This window comes from Capricornis sumatraensis, chromosome 8 (assembly GCF_032405125.1).
Source record: "Capricornis sumatraensis isolate serow.1 chromosome 8, serow.2, whole genome shotgun sequence".
In the NCBI taxonomy this organism is placed as follows: domain Eukaryota; kingdom Metazoa; phylum Chordata; class Mammalia; order Artiodactyla; family Bovidae; genus Capricornis; species Capricornis sumatraensis.
In genome coordinates, this window is record NC_091076.1 from 90,869,313 (window position 1) to 90,889,567 (window position 20,255).

General features: G+C 53.3%; 1 protein-coding gene across 1 annotated transcript; it reads right to left on the reverse strand.

Annotated features, from left to right (window-relative positions):
* Positions 1-1,720: 1,720 nt before the first annotated feature.
* TNS4 (tensin 4) lies at positions 1,721-19,371 on the reverse strand. Its single transcript, XM_068979088.1, has 12 exons — positions 18,933-19,371; positions 11,999-12,422; positions 10,491-10,915; positions 7,914-8,000; positions 7,458-7,583; positions 5,956-6,048; positions 5,786-5,863; positions 4,537-4,608; positions 3,495-3,663; positions 2,638-2,706; positions 2,356-2,382; positions 1,721-1,862 (listed from the first exon to the last, which is right to left on the reverse strand). The coding sequence occupies exons 1-12, from the start codon at positions 19,369-19,371 to the stop codon at positions 1,721-1,723; spliced, it is 2,151 nt and encodes a 716-aa protein (XP_068835189.1).
* Positions 19,372-20,255: the final 884 nt, after the last annotated feature.

Genomic DNA, 20,255 nt, shown 5'->3' on the forward strand with positions numbered 1-20,255 from the left:
AGCAAAAGTGGGCTTTTTCCTTGAGCCTCGTCTTGCATTCTCATAGTGTGGTTTCCTTAGGTCCCCAGGTCTGCTAGACAAACAGTTCCAACTTCTTGAGGGTCTTGGTGGAGGTGGGGTGGGAAAGACCGCCCACTTCCCCAAGCCTCTTGGTGGCGGGGGCGGGTAGCTGCCTGTTTGCATTCTTGACTCTCTGCTGCCCTCATGTGGCTATGAGGCCAGTTGCTGCCCCAGCACCGTACAGGGCAGCGTGTGTGTGTGTGTGTGTGTGTGTGTGTGTGTGTGTGTGTGCGCGTGTGTAGGACTAGCAAGGCTGGGGCTGAGGCAGAACCAGAGAGCTGGCCCTCGTGTCTATTCTAGCGAGCAGGGGCTCTCACTGTCCCCACCTCCGGGTCTGGGTGACACAAGTAGCCCTAGGGCAGCCGTGACACACTTGCTTATGAGAAGTTGAAAGAAGGGATGGAACTGATGCTCCTTTTCGATGGAGGGGACTAGACTTCAAGATCTTAAGGACAGCTGGATCATCTTTTTTGACCATGAGGGCAAGTTCCCACGTGCTTACCTGCCGAACAACCATGGCCACGTTGGCCTGTAGAATCCAGGACAGGCGAATCTAGCTCTGTCCTGGGAAAAGCAGCTCAAGAAGCTGTCGAGGAAATGGGGAAAGGAACAGATGAGGGAAAGAGAGTCAGTCCATCCCTCCTTTGGTCCTTGTGCATGCGTGCTTGTGTGCTAACTCGCTTCAGTCGTGTCTGATTCTTTGCGACCCTACGGACTGTAGCCCACCAGGCTCCTCTGTCCATGGGATTCTCCAGGCAAGGATACTGGAGTGGATTGCCATGCCTTCCTTCAGGGAGCCTTCCTGACCCAGGAATCGAACCTGCGTCTCCTGCATTGTAGGTGGATTCTTTACTGTTGAACCACGGGGAGGCTCCCTTTGGTCCTCAGTCCTTGCCAACCACCTGCTTTCAGGCCAGCCTTTGGCCACGGCCCCTGGGTCCCTACCCAGCACCTACTGTTTGCCATGAAATGAGGGTCACAGGTCGCTAGCTCAAGCTGCTGTGTTGGTAGTGTCCAGACTGACAGAGTCAGGAGTCTTCAGAGGTTATTTTCATGTGGGGGTCTCAGATATGGGTCTGCTTCAGAATCACAGGGAGCTTGTCAAGATAGCCACAGATGTGCGAGACGAACAGCTGATCCTAACTGTTGCCTCCTTTTGTTTTTTTTAAGTATCCTTTTAAAACATTTATTTATTTGTCTTTGGCTGCCCTGGGTCTTCATTGCTGTGCGCGGGCTTTCTCTAGTTGTGGCGAGCAGGGGTTACTCTCTAGTTGCAGTGTGTGAGCGTCTCACTGTGGTGGCCTCTCTTGTTGCAGAGCACAGCCTCTAAAGCGTAGTTTCTCCATGGCATGTGAAATCTTCCCTGACCAGGGGTTGAAACCCTGTCCCCTGCATTGGCAGGCAGATTCTTAACCACTGGACCACCAGGAAAGTCTTGCTCCTTTAAGGCTGAAGAGACTGAACCCCGGGAGGGAAGGGGGTCTGGACGAAGGTCGCTGTGAAGGTCATAGTGAGTTCAAGGGTTTCAACCTGGTACCGTTCTCCTCCAGTCCAGTGGATTGGTCCATCAGTGTGTAAGAGGCTTCTTGCTCAGGGCAGAGGGAGGATCCTGAGCAAGCCCCTTGGGATGGCTGGGAAGGCACACAGGAAGCTCCCTCCCCTACATCCTTTCTGGCTCCTGCAGCAGAGCACCCACCAGACTGATGACCTGGGAGGCTGGCTGGAGCGTGTCATACTCTGCAAAGAGGTGGCACACATTCTCCTGGGACTCAGTCTGGCTCTTGGCCACAAACCCAAAGATCCTGATGGGAGAGGAGAGCCGGGGTGAGGAGAGCCCAGGGAGGCAGGAGACTGGGAGCTGGGGAACTCAGCCCTTCCCCAGCCCAGCACCTCCTTCCTGCCCTTCCCCAGCCCAGGACCTTGTCATGACGGGAGCTCTCCTAGGGGGAGGACGTGCCTCCTCCGTCGGACTGGGAGATCCCTGAGTTTAAGATCTGGGTTTCTCTCCTTTGGAATGGGGGCCCCTGAGGACCTGTGTATTCCCCAGCAGACTAGAGGGTCCCTCCAGACTAAAGCCTGTGCCTCCCTGAGAAGACGGGGCTCCCAGGCTCCTGTCTGCCTCATTCAGACTGGTGGCTCCCAGAGGGCCAGGGCCTGTGCTCTCAGCAAACCCATGGGCTCTTAAGGTCAGCGTGGGGCCTCCCTCCTTCCCTGACTCCCTCACCCTGCTGGGTCCGGGCCCTGCCCCAGGGAGACCTCTCATGGTGACTGACTGAGTGGACTGGAAGGCCTTACCAAGAGGGCTTGCAGTATTTCTGCCACCTGTGGGAGAGGAACAAAGACAGTCCTGGGTACCGATTCTCCGCTCCATTTTACAGAACTCCGGCTGAGCCCCGCGGGGTGGGAGGAGCCGATAATGGCCAGCTGTGTTTCCTTTATCCCCTGTGCTCCCCTCCCTTCATTCTGTTGCTCCTCACCCCTTGAGCTTCAGAGGCTCTGTCTGGGACCCCAGTTCCAGAGTCAGCCGGCAGCTAGACCCTGGCTGGCCTTTTCAGTCTGGCCCAGACTTGAACTTACTTCCGTTGCTCGGGATCCATGCCACAGAATCGGAGGGTGGCAAGGGGGTAATGGCGCCGGAAAAACACCCTGGGAGGAGGCGAGAAGGGAAGGGGAGCTGGTGAGAGCCCGTTGCAGTGTCCTGGCCCACCTCCATTATCTCCAGGTTCCTGTCCTCCAAGAGCCTCCTAGTTGCATGACCCCTGACAACCCGCTGTGACCTTTCCACTGCTGGACCTGGGCACGTGTTTGTATTTCTCTCCTTTCATGAAGGTCATCTGCCTTGTGTCCTATGTATTGGGGTTTTCTACCAACCCACCCAATCGCCCACTGTGTCATTTAATGATTTGAGGGTAGAAATTGCTGGAGGAGGGCATGGCAACCCACTCCAGTATTCTTGTGGAGAAGCCCACGGACAGATGAGCCTGGTGGGCTACAGTCCATGGGGTCACAAAGAGTTGGACATAACTGAAGCAACTAAGCACGCAGTTACAACTGGTCATCTCTTATTCCTCCAGCCCAGGGCCAGGATCTTGCTGGACTGAATCCCTGAGCCTGGGAAGGAGCGATCTCACTGGTCAGCCAGAGTCTGGCCTATAGGAGCTGTTCCATCAGTGGATACAGGTTTAATCAGTGGCCAATGACTGTTGTTAATTCCAAATCCATCAGTCACGATGAAGTGGGGCTTCAGAAGGAAGTCATTGCACTGAGGCCCAGAGAAGGCAGAGAACTTGTCTGGAGTCACTCAGCACATCACTGACCTCATTGGGTTCAGGAGCCTGAACTCCAGCTATGCCACTGCTCCACAGCCACCTCAGCCATCCCCTCCAGCTCACCCTGCCCAGCCCTGCAGCCCCGGGACAAGGGAAGTCCCTTACTTCCTCTGGACGTCAGTCAGGGTGATGCCCTGCTCGGTGACTTTGAAGTGGACCACGGTGGGCGTGGGGAGGACATCCCTCTCCAAGGTGGCTGAGATGGCCTTCTCCACGGCCAGGGCGCCGCTCAGGGTCTCCACGCTCACAGAGCTCAGGTACAGGGCATGGCAACCTGGGGGGTCGGGGAGCGGGTACAGATACTACTTTGGGGCCCTGCCAGAATCCACTGGGTGAGTGGAGGTCACCAAGGCCCTGCTGTCCCTCTGCCCAGAACTGGGGAATAGGGGTGCCATCCTGTTTGGGGAATCTAGCAGGCTTCCTCTTTGAGCCATCAGGCGGGTGGGTAGGGACTGTGTGGGTGACTGAAATCTGGGGCTAACCCCAGAGGACTTTGGGGTCATCTGTTATTTGCTTTGCTTTGGCCTCTGGCCCTCCAGCAGGAGGCAAGGAGGGGATGTTGCCCTGTGTATAGGGGCATCCAGGCAAACCTTCCTTCTGTCCCAAGGCTGGTGCTGCCCCCACCCCTACCCCCCAGCCCCAACCCCAGGGCCCTGGCTCCTTGCTGAGAGAAGAGAGAGGAGACAGGAATGGGGAGGGGGCCTTTGTGCTTGGGGCACAGAATAGGAGCTGTCACCCCAGTGCTGACCCGTGCCTGGCCCTTGGATGTGATGAAAAGGGACCCTTCCCATATAAACCGCCCCAGGACCCAGACCTGACACTCCACGGAGGATGCCCTCTCTGGGGCCAGGCCCTTCAGACCTAGAGAGAACCTAGCTCATCCACGTGTGCTCCCTGTGTGCGGGATGGGCTGTAAGCCTCACCACGCCCGCCCCTCCTCTCCTGCCCCACTTCCTCCTGGCCTGCTGCCCTCAGCCTCTCATCTCCTGGTTTACAGGCAGAGGGAAGAATGTGGCACCTTGTTAAAGATGGAGAAATAAAGCTGCAATGGGAAACACGTGTGGACCTGCATGTGCCTGCACAGGGCTGGGAGGTGCCCTGGGGCGGGGCACAGCCAAGCCTTCCCCCGACCCTGCCCCCGACTCACCCGCAGATTTCTTCCTACAGGAGGCCTGGCCATCTGCGGAGGGGTCTGAGGCTCCGTCTCCACCTCCCAATTCTGAGCCAAAGCAAAGGAACAGGCCCCCAGGGGTGGGGTGCAGTCAGTGGACCCCCATCCTAGGAACAGGCTTCATTCAGCCCTTCAAATGGGTGCCACCTCCGCCCCCACCTTCAGCAAGTGACTTGGCTGAGAAACCAGGTGTGATTCCTGTAATTAGGCAATCGGAGCTGCCCTGGGCTCCCCTAAAGCCTACCTGGCAAGCTTTTCGATCCCTTCTCGCCCCTCCCGCCTCCGGCCCCTGGACTGCAGCAGTGACCTGGCCTCAGAGGCCCCTGACCTCCTGCTTCTTTCAGACCCTGCCCCAAACCTAGGCTTTTTTTTTTTTTTTTTTTGCAGAAAGCAGGGAGGCTCTCGCCATCACCACACCTGGGGCTCCCTTGGCCTTGACTCCTCTCCCTGAACCCCCCCCAGCTCCCCTGCACATGCTGAGAGGTGGGGGCACCTGGTGTGTGCTGGGCTGTAAGCTCTGGAGAGGGCTCCCTGACTTGGGCTGGAGGTTTGACTCTGTGCCCTTGGGGAAGTTACTTAATGCCTCGAATCTTCCTTGTTTATCTTTCTTTCTCCCCAAGTTTCACCCATTGATCATTTCTATGTTCTCATAATCCTGTTCCTTGAGTTTCATGAAACAGCTGTCTGTACCTTTGTGCTCTGTTAGCTCCCTGAACACTTTGGAACAAGACAGTAAGGGAGACTTGGGTTCAGATTCAATCCTTCCTTTTCTTATCTGTGAAATGGGGACAGCAACAGCAATGACTACTTCACAGGGTTGGAGTGAGATGTGAATGGAGGAGGGGACACCCAGTAAATGTTGGACCTGGAAGTACAAACCAAACCTGGCCGAGTGGGCAGATCTATGCTTATTTTCTCCTCTCCGAAACAGAGCTTCTATGTCTCAAACATCAACTCAGCACTAGGCCTTGTGCCAAAAGCCTTGCCTGAGCTTTTCCATTTCACCCCCCACCCAGCCTAGAAGTAGGTGTGATGCTAACTGTGCCCATTTCATAGATGAGGAAACAGAGGCTCAGTGAGGTTGACCTTCTCAGATGCTCATAGCTAGGAGGTGGGGATGTGGACAGACTCCAGAGCATGCACTGTTCACTGGGACACTAGCATGATCCCTACGTAAGGTGAGAGGTGACGCCTGAGAAGGAACAGGCGTGGAGCCCCAGCCCACCTTTCTGCGGGATGATGAGTTTGCAGGGCAGGGCCAGGGCCATGATGGAGTGCTGGCACACGAAGGCAGACAGGCTCCCTGTGAGGAAGCAGAAGCTGCGCATCAGGCGCCTTCCCCAGGCCACCCACCCTGCCTGGAAGGGGCCTGAGGGCTGGGGAGGCTCAGCTCACCGAAGTAGGGCTCCTCGTCTGCTCCTTTGAGATGCACCCCTTTGGCGGAAGACTCAATGAGGAAGTGGCGGATGAGGCCACTGCTGTCCTCGCCTGGTCGGAGAAAGCGTGCGGATGGAAGCACAACCTGTTTCCTGACCCGCCTCTCCCAGTCCATCCAGAGGTTAATTTGTCCATCCCCCTGCCTCTGGGTGGGACTGCAGGTAGGTATCCTATCCTCAAGGTCTCCCATGAAGGAGGTGCCGACAACATTTTTGCTCAAAGCCTTCTGTGTCCAGTAGGACACAACTGAGTGACTTAGTATGCACACGTGCAATCCTTTTTTCAGGAGACCTTGCCCTTGGTTTCAATAACTCCTGGGCTGGGTCTCCCGCTCCCCCGACTTACTCCCTCTCAGGTGCTTTTATTCTCCATCAGATGGCCCCTGCTGGCGCCAGGCTGGCCTTGGGAGGGGGGACCACGCCCCTGGCCTCTTCTCCACCAGCCCGCAGCTTCCTGCTTTCTTTGGACGCCTTGGCAGGGCTTCCTTGATAACTAACGCTGCCTGGAGGTCACTTTCTTATTTAAACAGAGAGGTGTGGTGTAGAGAATGTGCACTTGGGGTTTTTATCCTCTTGCTCTATTACTTGCTGGCTCAGAGGTCATTAACTCCCTCTGGGAGTTGTCAGTTCCCTTATCCATTCCTTGTGTAAGAGCTACAATCCCGGGCCTTCGATGAAGGGCTGTGGCCCAGGAACCTGCAATGCAATGGTCTGTTCCTGTCTCTGTCCTCAATGAGGTTTCACTGGTGCCTTGGACAGCATCTGGGGTAGGGTGTGTGCAAGACCACAGGGGCTAAGCTAGCGCACACGCCATTGCTGTTTAGTCACTCCATTGTTTCCAACTCTTTTCGACCCCATGGACTGTAGCCCACTAGGCTCCTCTGTCTGTGGAATTTTTCAGGCAAGAATACTGGAAGTGGGTTGCCATTTCCTCTTCCAGGGGATCTTCCCAACCCAGGGATTGAACACAGGTCTCTATGTCTCCTGCATTGCAGGTAGATTCTTTACCACTGAGCCACTGGGGAAGCTCATAAAACCCAGTATTTACTTAGTAAAAATAAATTGAATTCATGGAGAAAAAAAATCAAACTTTACAAGCTTGATATAAAATGTTACTAGTTACTTCTTATTTGAGAAAAACAGACCAAACCAAAAGGGTCTCGTTTTCACGTTATTACTACATTACATTCCTTTGTGAGAAAGCCGGTCTGGACAGAGTGGATACCAGAAGAGAGCAGGCTGGAGTGGGGCTGGGACCCTCCTCTTCTTCCCACCGGAGGGTAGAGCAAGGAGTCTGGGGACCTGGGGAGCCTCAGTGCTGGGACACCAAGGTCCATCCTCCCAGGAGTCATTATGGGAATGGCCCAAGGTCACCCTGCAAGTGAGCGGCAGAGCTGGGACTGGAACCCACCACACCCAGGTGCCTCTAAGAGGCCTTGATCGAATACACAGACAGCCTACCTGGTCGGCTCTGGGCAGGTGTGGGGGCCTCCTGCACCTTCAGGGCAAGGCCAAAGGAGCCCCGGTATGAAGAACTGTCCCGCACGATGAAAGCCCCCGGCTCCTCCTTCCTCAGCAGCTCGATGGCTGGAACAATCCTTGAGTCAGAGACAGTCACCACCCCACCAGGACACCCTCCCTTCCTCAGCCCAACTGGGTCCTCATAGAGCAGATGGTACAGAATTGCCTTTGGGCCCCAGGAAGTCCTTTCTGTTGTCTACCCTCCACCGTTCCTGCTACAGTCTTTATTTCCTTGGGTCATGGGGTTCACAGCACACCCCCTTCCCTGGACTTGCAATTTGCCATTCCATTCCCCTCCTCTACATGAACCCAGGGCCCCACCTGCCCAATGCAGCGTGCCGGGACCCTGACCTGATTCCTAGGTCGCTCAGTCCCTGAATCGGGGCTTCATTTTACCTTGCTCTCGGGAGATGCTTGGCTTAAACCAGTATTTAGATGTGTCCATCACAAACTTCATGGTGGGCTGCATGTCGCTGGCAGGACCTGGAGACAGACAGGGAAGGAGAACCCTGTAGGCCGGATAGAGGGGAACTGAGAGACCCTCCCCTTTCTCTACCCAGTGGTCCCATTCAACCCATCCTCCTCTATCCTTATTCCATTATATCTCCAGCTCCCTAAAGGGGCAAAGTCTATCAGAAGAATCCCAGGGCTTTATGCCATCTAGGAGTCTACCCTTGTATCCTTGGTAACGGATCACAAACAGAGTAAAAACTCAATTCAATGAGAAACAGTTTCTCAAATGGAATATTATGCAGTCGACAGAAACAGGGGATAAATAAAAGACTCTGAGATGCCTCATTTGCTTGACTTCACATTTTTCTTCCCCTTTAATAATCCTATGAGTTTCTTGGTGGTGGGGGGCACATTCAGTTTGCAAAAGAAAATGAAGAAAAGGAGAAAAAGGAAAGGAAGACAGCAGATCTGGGCAGAAGAGCATCCAAGATTCCAGAGATGGAGTCGGATTCTGATCTGAGACGGCTCTTTCCCTCCTGAAACCCAGAGGTGACTGAGTGAACCAAAAATCCTGTGAGGGTCTGTAACGCTCCAACAACTCGGAAATGAAACTGAATCTTGTCGAGAATAGTTTGTGGAATTTGCTAAGATCCCAGGGATAATGTGTGATTATCCAGGAATCACCAACACTGGATGGGGATATCACCAGGCCAAATAAATGTGCTCTTTGAGATGTGAAAATGCCCCCCGCCTCACCATTTCCCTGGGTCCTTAATGGTTGGATGGCATCACCGACTCAATGGACATGAGTTTGAGCAAACTCTGGGAGACAGTGAAGGACGAGGAAGCCTGGCTGTGACTCATGGGGTCACAAAGAGGTGGACTCGACATAGTGGCTGAACGACAACAAAGGTGGAGAGCAGTGGTTCTCGGTTTCGGCATCTTGAAAAGGTGTGTTACTGCCAGTTGAGAATAACTCATCATAAAACGTGTACTGATATCTGCAAACGATTTGTCCTAGGAAAATGTTCAAAGGCATACTTGTCGCCTCATTTTCTCTTGTTCTCATTGACATGGCTTCGTGGGTGGGAGTGAGCAGCGGGCTGGAGTGAGCATTTCACAGCCCCCCAGGAGTACCTTGATGTCTGTGGCCATGTGAGGGCTGAGAGCCCGAGAAGGAGAAGACTGAGCCACAGGCAAGCAGGCCTCCTGTCCTTGGGGCTCAGTGGGGGGGCTCTGCTCCTGGGAGAGAGGTACCCCAGGGTGCTAATGGTTAGCCTGTGTTTACTGCTTTGGGCTCTGGTTGGCTTTGTTCTTTTTGGATGCATGTAGTTCCTGACTACAGGGAGGAGGGTGGTTGCTGTTTTGTGGTTTTTAGCTGTCTGAATTGGAATGCATTGTCTCCGTTACCCTGTCCTGCCCCTGTCTGTGTTCGTCATCTGCCAGCGTCAGAGTTAGGACTGACTCTCCCTCTCCCGGGTTAGTCACCCAGCCTGCTGCTTCCATATCCTGAGGGTCTCCTGGCTCTGTCCACTCTCCTCCACCCTCTGCCTCGCCCTTGACCACTTCGTGATGAAAACCCAAACAGAACCAAATAAAAACTGCTCTCCCTGCCAGGCCAGGCCCTGCAATTCATCTGCCGCGCAGCTGCCAGAGTGATGGATTGAGCATGTGCCTCTGAGTCCATCACTCTCCAGTTTGAGTCTCTGAGGGGAGATCAGTCCTGGGTGTTCTTTGGAAGGAATGATGCTAAAGCTGAAATTCCAATAGTTTGGCCACCTCATGTGAAGAGTTGACTCATTGGAAAAAGACTCTGATGCTGGGAGGGGTTGGGGGCAGGAGGAGAAGGGGACGACACAGGATGAGATGGCTGGATGGCATCACTGACTCGATGGACAAGAGTTTGGGTGAACTCTGGGAGTTGGTGATGGACAGGGAGGCCTGGCGTGCTGCAGTTCATGGGGTCGCAAAGAGTCGGACATGACTGAGTGACTGAACTGAACTGCACTGTGGGTCTCCTGGTCCCTAAAGGGTAAAGTTTACTCTTCAGCTTGGTGTTCATGATCTTTCCCAATCTGGCCCCAAATTACTCCCAATGACCTCACCCTGCACCCAACATCCCAGTCATTTCCTAAACATGCCATGTGCTTCCATACCTTCGTACCTTTGGCCTGGCTCTTCCCTCTGCTGGGGCAGCCCTTCCTCTCCTGCTCTGGCCATGAACTTTTGATCCACTTTTTGGGTTCCCCACTTCTCCAGGTAAAAAGGCTCACTCCCTCTGTAGCTTCACAAGACTCAGGAAATCTCTTTACTTCCGTGTTTATCCTACTCTGCAGTAACCCTTTGGGTTTTCCCCCTCTCTTTCTAGACTGTGTCCCTATTAAGTGGCACAGTGCTTGGCACACAGTAGGTACTTAATCAATGTATCGACCCGCTCTTGAGGAAACACATTGGTGCTTTGCCTGTTCTCCATTAGCCAAACCTTACAAAGCGTGAGGTATTGATTGGTTTACAACTTACCCTCCGGGGATACGGTGGGAGGGGCTTCTGGCAGGGTCTGGCTGTGGCTCCTGGTGGCTGGACAGGGCATGCTGGAAGAAGTAGCCCCAGGGTGGACAAAGTCCTGGGATCCTGGGATCCTTTGGGATGGGGGAGATCCTGGCTCTGGGAAACCGTTGATCAGCACGATGGGTATGTCCACCATGGAGTTAGTGATGGATGGTGGGCAGCTGCTGGCATGTTCTTTGGCCAGTGGTGGGGAGTGGGTTGCTCTGGGCTGGCGCATGCTGGGGGTGCCATTGCTGGGGACCTGGAGGTCACTGGTTCTTGTATACAGGGACATTGGACCAAGGCTGTGGAGGCTGGAGGAAGAGCTGGTGGGGCTTTCCAAGGATCTAGAAGATGACTGATGGCTGGAGATGCTGGAGTGGAGGAGGGACTGGCTGCTGTGAGGGGAGAGAGCAGCAGAAAGGCAGAGTGTTAGGAGGTGGGAGTGGACTGTCTGGGGCCAGAGCTGGGCTCTGGAATTTAGTGATGTAGGTGCCCTTGGCTTTGGTCAGAGAACTGTACACTTCACCCATCTGCCCCCACCCCATCCCCAGAGCCCATCTGAGCCCTAAGGGATGCTGAAGGATATAGGAGTGTACCTGCAATGTAGGGTCTGTGGTCAAATTAAAGTAGCCAGTGGGGTGCCCCCTGCAAGGGACTCTGTTCCCTCTGACTTCCAGGTGATCCAACTGAGTTGTCATACCAGCCATCCTCCCTACCCCCCAACCCCAAGCATTCCCAAGAGTCCAGCACACAGGCTGGACCTGAGCTGGACTATGTCCATGACTGATGCAGAGGGAATTCGCCAGCTGGAGGAAGAGAAAGAGGCCAGCTCTGCAGCCAGCCAGGCTTCTCCCTGAGCTCAGAGGCCCATGCCAACGCATGGCTGTGGAATCCCAGTCTCCTTGCCAGGGACTGCCTGGGCACAGTGGCTTTGGAGTTGGTATTGGGGACAGAGGTCCTGTGGTTTGGTCTTCCAGGGCAAGATGGGTGAGTGTGTGGCTCTACTCAGAAGCCTACAGAGATCTGGACTGGGGTGATTGTAAATAATGCCCTGCCGGGTTTGCTTCCTTCCTGCTAAGTTTTGCCAGGAACAAAGATGAAGGAAGCTTTTCCCAGACCCTCGATTCTGTTTATATTCTGTGTTTTAGGTGTTTTTTTTTTTTTTAATCCTCCTACAGATGGGCTGTAGGAGGGCTGGACAGGATACAGGTGAGCCTCATTAATGCAGTAGTTGTTTTCCCAGGAGGTAAATAAAAGTCAAGATTTTCCTATATTGAATGATATTCTAAATGCTTGAGGAAAGCTTGAGAGCCAAATGGCATGAAAGAGAACATTCATTTTTATTTTTGGTACAGTCCCAGATTTTGCTCAGAAAGAGCGGGATGTCTGATTTAGGATGTGTGTGTGTGGGTGTGTGTGTGTGTGTGTGTGTGTGTGTGATGAAGGCAACATCAGAAGCTGTAGTGGGAGTTACCTACCTTCCAAACACATAGCTGACATCAGACGCTGGGCTGCCTGACAGCATGGAGACTCTGCTGCTCAGCTGTGGGCCCTGGCCCCCCAGCCCCTTCTCCAAGCTTGGGGAAGCCACCAGTGGGGAGCCCAAGCCGTGGGGGCCTGAGGCCTTACTCCCCATGCCAGGAATGGAGATGCTGGGAGATATTGGGGGGTGAGAGGAGGGAGCTGCCGAGAGGGGAGCGGGGTGCTGGTGCCCCCTGCCCTGGCTCCCGGAGAAGATGAGGCTCTCGCTGCTGCTTCGAGTCTCTCGGGGGAGGTCTCTGGAAAGGAGAAGGCCGCCAGTGCGTGGGGAGCCGAAGGGCGGGGTGACAGGTGGGCTGCAGCAGCTCCGCGGGCCATCGTGGCACCTTGACCTGGTGGAGGTCACCTCGATGTACTTTATATCTTTGGGGAGAGAAGCAGAGCACTGGTGAAACCAGGGAGCTTGGACTCGCAGAACAAGGATGCTGGAAGAGTCCTCAAGACCATCTGGTCTCTTCTTTCTTAGAGAGTGATGAGCTGAGCTGTGCTCTGCTTAGTCATTCAGTCGTGTCCGACTCTTTGTGACCCCATGGACTGTAGCCCACCAGAGGAGCCTAGTGGGCTACAGTCCATGGGAACTTCTCCAGGCAAGAACACTGGAGTGGTTGCTGTGTCCAGGTGTCCCGCATTGCAGGCAGATTCTTTACAGTCTGAGGTACCAGGGAAGCCCATGCATATGTGGGTTTCCTAGATGGTGCTTGTGGTAAAGAACCTTCCTGCCAATGCAGGAGACATTAAGCGACGTGGGTTCAGCCCTTGGGTTGGGAAGATCCCCTGGAAGAGGGCACAACCCACTCCCGTATTCTTGCCTGGGGAATCCAGTGGACAGAGAAGGCTGGCAGGCTACAGTCCTTGGGGTCACAAAGAGTGGGACATGACTGAAGCAACTTAGCATGCATATATTTTAAATTTGTGGCTGTGCCCCACGGCATGTAGGATCTTAGTGCCCCAACCAGGGATCAAGCCCAGGTAGCCTGCAGTGGAAGTGTGGAGTCTTAACCACTGGACCACCACCCTTTCTTATACAGATGAGGAAACTGAGGCCCAGGGAGATGTCTGTTGGAATCAGGATCAGCCTCCAGCTTCACCTTCAGGGACCAGTTTCAATGTCACCCTCTCTGTGACAACTGCCCGTGGGTGGAGAGGGACTGTGACATGAACACGGGCTTTGGAGTCAGACAGACCTGGGTTTCAAATCTGGCTCTGCCCCTTTCTCTCTGAGAGCCTGGCCAAGTGGCTTGACCACCTAGAGCCTCAGTTTCCAGGCCTGTAGAATTGGGTGGCTATACCCAGCCTCTTGGTGTTATAGGAAGGATGAACTGAGATGAATGTAGGTGGCACAGCCCAGCGTCTGGCACATAGTAAGCCCTTTAAAACTGAGAGATCCTCTCTTTCTTGTGTGTTCCACTCCCCAGCCGGAATGACTGCACTGGTCACATTTTGAGATGCCTCTATTACTCAGGCCGGTGAAAGCGGTTTCTATGTCTGTGCCTGCAACGGAGGCAGGGATTCTCAAGCTTGGTTGCACGCTAGAATTACCAGATGAGCTTCGAAAAGTCCCAAAACTCAGGCTCCATCTGGTGCCAATTAGATCAGAACCTCCAGGGGTGGGCCCAGCCCTCAGGGTGTTAGCTTAGTTCCCTAGGTGTTTTCACTGTGCACTGGACTGCACCGCTGTGGTCCTCGGCTCTGCAGCACCCCTTCACCAGGGAGCTGGGAGACTGTGCAGAATCTCCGGCTTCACCCTAGGCCTACTGAATCAGAATCTGCATTTTAGCAACATCCCAGGGGAGCTGGGTGCACCTTGGAGTTTGACAAGTCAGTGTTAGGGTTCAGTTGTGCATGAGAACTCCCTGGGGGCAGGGCTTGCCTGCTTTACTGAGCTGTAGATTCTTAGCACCTGAGGCTGCTGACTCACTCTGATGCTCTTTCATTCCCTAGTGGGGGCACCTAGGACTCTTGTTCCTCCCTGGAGTAGGGCGCCCTCTCCTCCTGACTTGGGGAGGGGAGCTATTCTTGGTGCTGTTCTGAGAAAGGAAGTGAATGAAGGGGCTCATTGAGTTGCTCCCTTCTAGAGGGTCGTGAGTCCTGCCTCTGGCTTCCCAGGATGAAGACTAGGGCAGAGTCAGTGGGAAACTGTACCCTTAACTCCCATCTGCCAGCCTCCCACCCCCTTGGGCTCTGGTGCATGCACTATCCCCCCTCACCACCCTGGAAGTCCCTGCCTGCCCCAGCCCGCTCTGGGCTAGGAACTTTTGGCCCTGCTCATGGTTACTGCCTCTGTCGGAGCCTGCTTGGGCTGGGTAGGGGTGGAGGATTGCATCAGATGGAGGGGGGAGGCTGGCAGGTCAACCTGGGCATGCTGTCCCAGGGGGTGGAGGAACAGGCCTGGCTTTGTCGACAAACAAACCTAGGTGTGAATCTAGGCTTTACCGCTTTTCTGCCAAGAATCATCAGGTAATTTTCCTAACTGCTCTGAGCCTCAGTTTCCTCATCTGTAAAGTGAAGATCTAAAACCTACCTCCCAAGATTCTGGTGAGGATGAGATACACTGATGAATGGAGCCTGGAGCCTGGCCCATGGTGGGCTTCAAAGAGCGTCTCCTGCCCGCCTGCTTTTGGGGGGCAATATTGGCCAGCTGGCTAATACTCTGGCTAAGGTGGGGGTCTCACTGATGAGGGAGAGAGAATATTTGGTACAATGTATTGTGGGCTCTGAAAGGGAAGTTTTGGAATGGGGTAGATTCTTCTGCAAGGTTGGCAAGCACGATTTTTTTAAAAAAAATAGGTTTTTATAGTATTTACGGGCTTCCCTGGTGGCTCAGGTGGTAAGGAATCTGCCTGCAATGAAGGAGACCCGGGTTCGATCCCTGGGTTAGGAAGATCCCCTGGAGAAGGGAATGGGTACCCACTCCAATATTCTTGCCTAGAGAATTCCATGGACAGAGGAGCCTGGTGGTCCATGGGTTCACAAAGAGTCAGACACAGCTGAGTGACTAACACTTTCACTTTCACAGTGTTTATACTCATAATCCTCTCAAACCTCAAGACTGCCCTTATGCCCAGTGCCAGCAGGCACTGCTTTTACAGTGCAGGAAACTGAGGCTCGGGGAAATGTAAGGGTAGAGCTAAGATTTATTGCACGTTTTAAAACAAAGGCTGGTATTTACTGAGCATTGTGGGCTAGCACTGCCACAGGCATATTACCTGTGTTAGCTCATTTAAGCCTCATGGCAACTTGACTGAGGTAGGAAACATTCTTAATTCCATGTCAGATGAGAAGTCAAGGCTCAGAAGGGTTGAGGAGGGATTCCCCTGGTGGTCCAGTAGCTAAGACTCCACGCTCACGATGCAGGGCCCTAGATCCCATAGGCCACACTTAAAGATCCCATATGCCGCCGTGGAGATCGAAGGTCCGGCATGCGGCAGCTAGGAGCAGCCAAACAAATACATGAATAATGTTACAGAAAGGGTCGAGGAAACTGATCCCTGCTCCTGTGCGCTATCTGGGAGCTCTTCCACGGAGACCGGCTCCTCAGGACCCTTTGCCAAGGCCTTGCCCTTAAGTAGGTGCCTCAGCGGCTTTGGGGAGGGTCTCCTGGCCTGGTGAAGAGACCAAAGGCCTAGCTGAGGGACCGAGAAAGAGCAAGCAGACTCTAGCAGGAAGGGAAGGAGGAGCCCTGGAGCTGTGAGTCACTCCTGCTGCTGTAGCCTGGCCTCGAGGTGGATGTGGCTGGGGTGGCAGGGCCCCCGCCCCATCACCTGCGTGCAGTTGGTGTTTACAGGCCCGTGGGGCAAGTCTGAGCAGTGCTGGGTGGATGCAGGCGCCTGTACCAGGCTGGGTGGATGGAGGGGGGCCTGTGTGGGTGGGGGGCGGACAGACGGTTATTAAACACCCTTCACTCAGGATTGGCAAACTGCCTTGCCTGGCAGAAATTCTGGAAAATAAAATGGAGGCCTGTTCCAAAGATGGGGAGGGCTGGCAGAGGAGGGGATATGGTGCTTTCTTCTAGAAGCTGTGTCCCCTGGGGGTGGGGGATACATGCCTGCTCCCCACTCCCACGCCACCCCTGGCCCACCTCTGGTTAATCTGAAGGAAGATCAGCAAGAGGCAGAGGCAGAGAAACTGGAGGAGGGGCGTGCGGTGTAAACTCAGTGAAGCCCCGGAGGGCAGAAAACTTGCTCTGAGGAAGAAAGAAAAGTTAGAATATGGACTCTGGAGCCCAGAGGCCTGGGCTTTGAGCTGACCTACCACTCACTAGCTGTGTGACTGTGACCATCACTTCCTCTCCCAGAGCTTCAGTCTTCTCATCTGTAAATGAGGTTTCCACTATTTTCTTCCCAGGGTAGATGCTGGGATCATGCTTACAAAAGTCCCTCTCTACATTTTTAAGGGAGGGATCGATATAGGACAGCCAGTGTTTAACTTTTGATTCTGCCAAGTTGGGACAAAGAGAAGCTGTGAACGTCTGCTAGCATCACAATTACAGAACCTCTTCCACTCAACACGCCAAAAGTAGGACGAGCGGGCGTGCAAACAGAGGGGCCCTACACACTGGGTACATTTGGCTGGGTGAAGACTCACTGAGGGGCTGTGGGCTGGTGAGAGCTTTGTCACCGGGAGCAGTGGTCTGAGGGGAGGGTTTGGGGAGAGAGGTGTGCTCACCACAGTGACAGGCAGGCTCTCACTATTCTTGTGATGGCAGAGAACTTCCAACAGAGAGCTGACCCTCTGGATATCCTAGGAGGTAGTGAGCTCCCAGGCATCACTGGTGTTCAGGCAGAGGTAAGAGGAGAGGAGTTTTAGAAATTCCATCAAGGGGAGCTGCGGCTAAGTCGCTTCAGTCGTGTCCGACTCTGTGCGACCCCATAGATGGCAGCCCACCAGGCTCCCCCATCCCTGGGATTCTCCAGGCAAGAACACTGGAGTGGGTTGCCATTTCCTTCTCCAATGCATAAAAGTGAAAAGTGAAAGTGAAGTCGCTCAGTCGTGTCCGCCTCTTAGCGACCCCATGGGCTGCAGCCTACCAGACTCCTCTGTCCATGGGATTTTCCAGGCAAGAGTACTGGAGTGGGGTGCCATTGCCTTCTCCGCAAGGGGAACTAGGTGGCTTCATCAGGACCCCGGGACCACTGCTGCCCTCTGGCGCCCCCTGCTGCCAAGAGTCTGGTGGTCACATCCTCACAAGAGCAGGTTGTGCCTAGGGCATCTGAAAGGGCTGATTACTGCCCATCGGTCCCTTGGAGGAAGGACCCTGTTGTCAACACCCCAACCCCAAACATGTGCACGCTACCCAGAGACTCCTCTCACCCTAGTTGGCCTTGAATGCATGGAAGCCCTGCCTTGGGGCATGAGCATTAAAGTCCTGGGCTTGCTCCTGCCAGTGATAATTAGGCCCAAGTTATCTTTCCTGCAGAGACATGCCCACGACTGGCCTTAAGAAGCAAAAGACTGTTGAGGGATGGAGGTGGTTCATTTAACAGGCCTGACAGGCAATGCTCCGGGGGCAGGAGCAGAAGGCCGGCTCGAGGCCAGGAACCCAAGTGCCAGAGGACCTGGGTGCTGGGCTCACCTCCACCCCAGGGTCTGACACTGTCCTGGAGCTGGTCCTAAATGCAACTCCAATGTTGACTATAAACAGCCACCACCGATCATGACCTATAGTGTCCCAGGATTTGTGATAAACACCCATCAAATGTTAGTCCTTTTAGTCCTTGCAATACCCTTTGAGGTGAAAACTCATCTCTATTTTACAGAAGAAGAATCTGAGACAAAGAGAAATATAAGCAGCTTGTGTAAGGTTTGCCTGACCCCAGTGATTAGGCTACACTGGCTTCTCACTCAAGTCCATCAACCAAGTCTTTTCATTTGTAAAATGAGGATAAAATATTTGTCTCATGGAGGTGGATTGGAGGGATCAAATTATTATCATCAAAGGCTCAACTATTAACTGCTCAACACACAAGTGCCTGGATAGAATGATAAATGCTCAATAAGCAGAATTTCTCCTGGATCCCATCTCTAATCCTCCCTGTATCCCCTAGCCTACACTGATTGTTTAAACCCCTGGAGGCCTCAGTCTTCCAGCCTGTCTAATGGGGCTGCTGCTCCGTGATCCTCATCCTCAATGTATACTTGAAACTCTTTGGGAAACTAAAGCCAGATGCAGAGATTTCTGGACAATTGTGGACGTGGTGGTATCTTGGAGTTGACTTGAACTAGCTCAAAAAAGCTGATTGTTAAATTTTCAAGATTTTTTTTCAGCTGGTTGCTAAATGATGTAAACATTGTAAGTTAATATAGTTTGATGCTTTAGGCATTACTAAAGAGTAAACTATGTACATTTACAATGTAACTACATATTAAAAACAAAAGTAATAAATACTCAAAAATTCCTCATGTTCTAATTATTTTACTATGTCTATACTTGAAGTTATTTACATCTATTGTTACTGGGGAGGTGAAAATACTATTCCTATAAAAATTTCAGGGGACCAAGTTAGAACCTAAACAGAGACACCCCAGAAGACTAAGATTCAGGGACCACACGTTTATCGAGCGCTTATTTATATGCATGGCATTGTATAGTATTCTTACCTGTATTAGCTTATTTTAATTCTTTGAGAAATTACATAAAACAGGTATCCATCACTTTCCAAACTCAAGAACCAAATGGAATTGGACAGTGAGGACTACTTATATTTATCCCTTGTATAGAGCAGAGGAAACAGAGAGGTTAAGACACTTGTTTAGAGATGCACAGCACTCCCCAACAGGACATTGTTCTGTGTTCCTCTGATTTGATAGAAAACCCCTTCCTCATAAGGGCTGGTCCCCAAGTCCTCTTCCCAGCACTGTGCCCCAGTTCCTTACCCAAGGCTTCAGGCTCTTCTTTCTTCTTTCTCAAGGTAGTGCTCTGGGTGGGGTGGGCCTCGGGGCCACCAGGCCCTGGAGGGAGCAGCTGGAAGGTGGGGTCCAACTCCAGAATCATCTGGTTGAGGCTCTCCAGTGAGAAGTCAATGTAGGAGTCAAGGTCCTCCCGAGCCCCTGAGACCTGCTCCCCTGGAGCCTGCAGGAGGCAGCTGGCATTGGCTCCAGCCTGTGGGGCTGGCTGGAGCCTGCCGGGGGGCCCCTTGCAGGGCATGGGGGCCATCAGAGCCTGTGCTCTCCAGCCTTCCGTGGTGTAGTAGGGACACTGAGGTGGCAGGCTGGGGCTGGGGGCTGGGTGCAGGGCTCTCCTGGGTTCCTCACAGGTAGCCAAGCCGACTGCGGGGCTTCCTGCCAGCAGGGGGCTGGACATCACCTGTGACATGTTGAGGGCAGTGACTTGGCAGTTTACCTCTGGCTTCCAGCCAGACTCACATCCCACAGTTGTCACTTGCCAACTGGGAGCTCCTGGGACCTGAAAGAAGCCGGGAGTGGGAACTGAGTAATTTCTGTAAATGAAACCTCTGCCTCCCCTCGCCCTAAACAAATGCATATGTATTCACTCATTTAAAAGCATGGCTGCTGGAGCCAGACTGCCTGCGGTTTGCATCCTGGCTCTACCAGTTACTAGTTGTGCAATGTTGGGGAAGTTAATTAACTTCTCTGTGCCTCGGTTTCCTCATCTATAGAATGAGAGGACTTCCCTCGTGGCTCAGACAGTAAAGTGTCTGTCTACAGTGCCGGAGACCAGCGTTCAATCCCTGGTTTGGGAAGATCCCCTGGAGAAGGAAATGGCAATCCACTCCAGCACTATTGCCTGGAAAATCCCATGGGCAGAGGAGCCTGGTAGGCTACAGTCTATGGGGTCGCGAAGGGTTGGACACGACTTCACTTTCACTTTCACTTTCATACTTAGAACTTGCCTAGTACATAATAAGCAGTATGCAAGTGATGGATAAATAAAATAACCTCAATAGATGTTTGATGGTTAGCTACTATGTTCCAGCCTTACTTTTAAAATAAATAATAGCTAAAATCTAGATTCCCAGGAGGCAGTAGTGGTAAAGAACCCACTTGCCAATGCTGGAGATGTAAGAGACTCAGGTTAGGTCCCTGTGTCGGTAAGATCACCCAGAGGAGGGCATGGCAACCCACTCCAGTATTCTTGCCTGGGAAATCCCATGGACAGAGGAGCCTGGCAGGCTACAGTTCATGGGGTCACAAAGAGTCAGACACAGCTAAAGTGACTTAGCACAGCACAGCACAGCT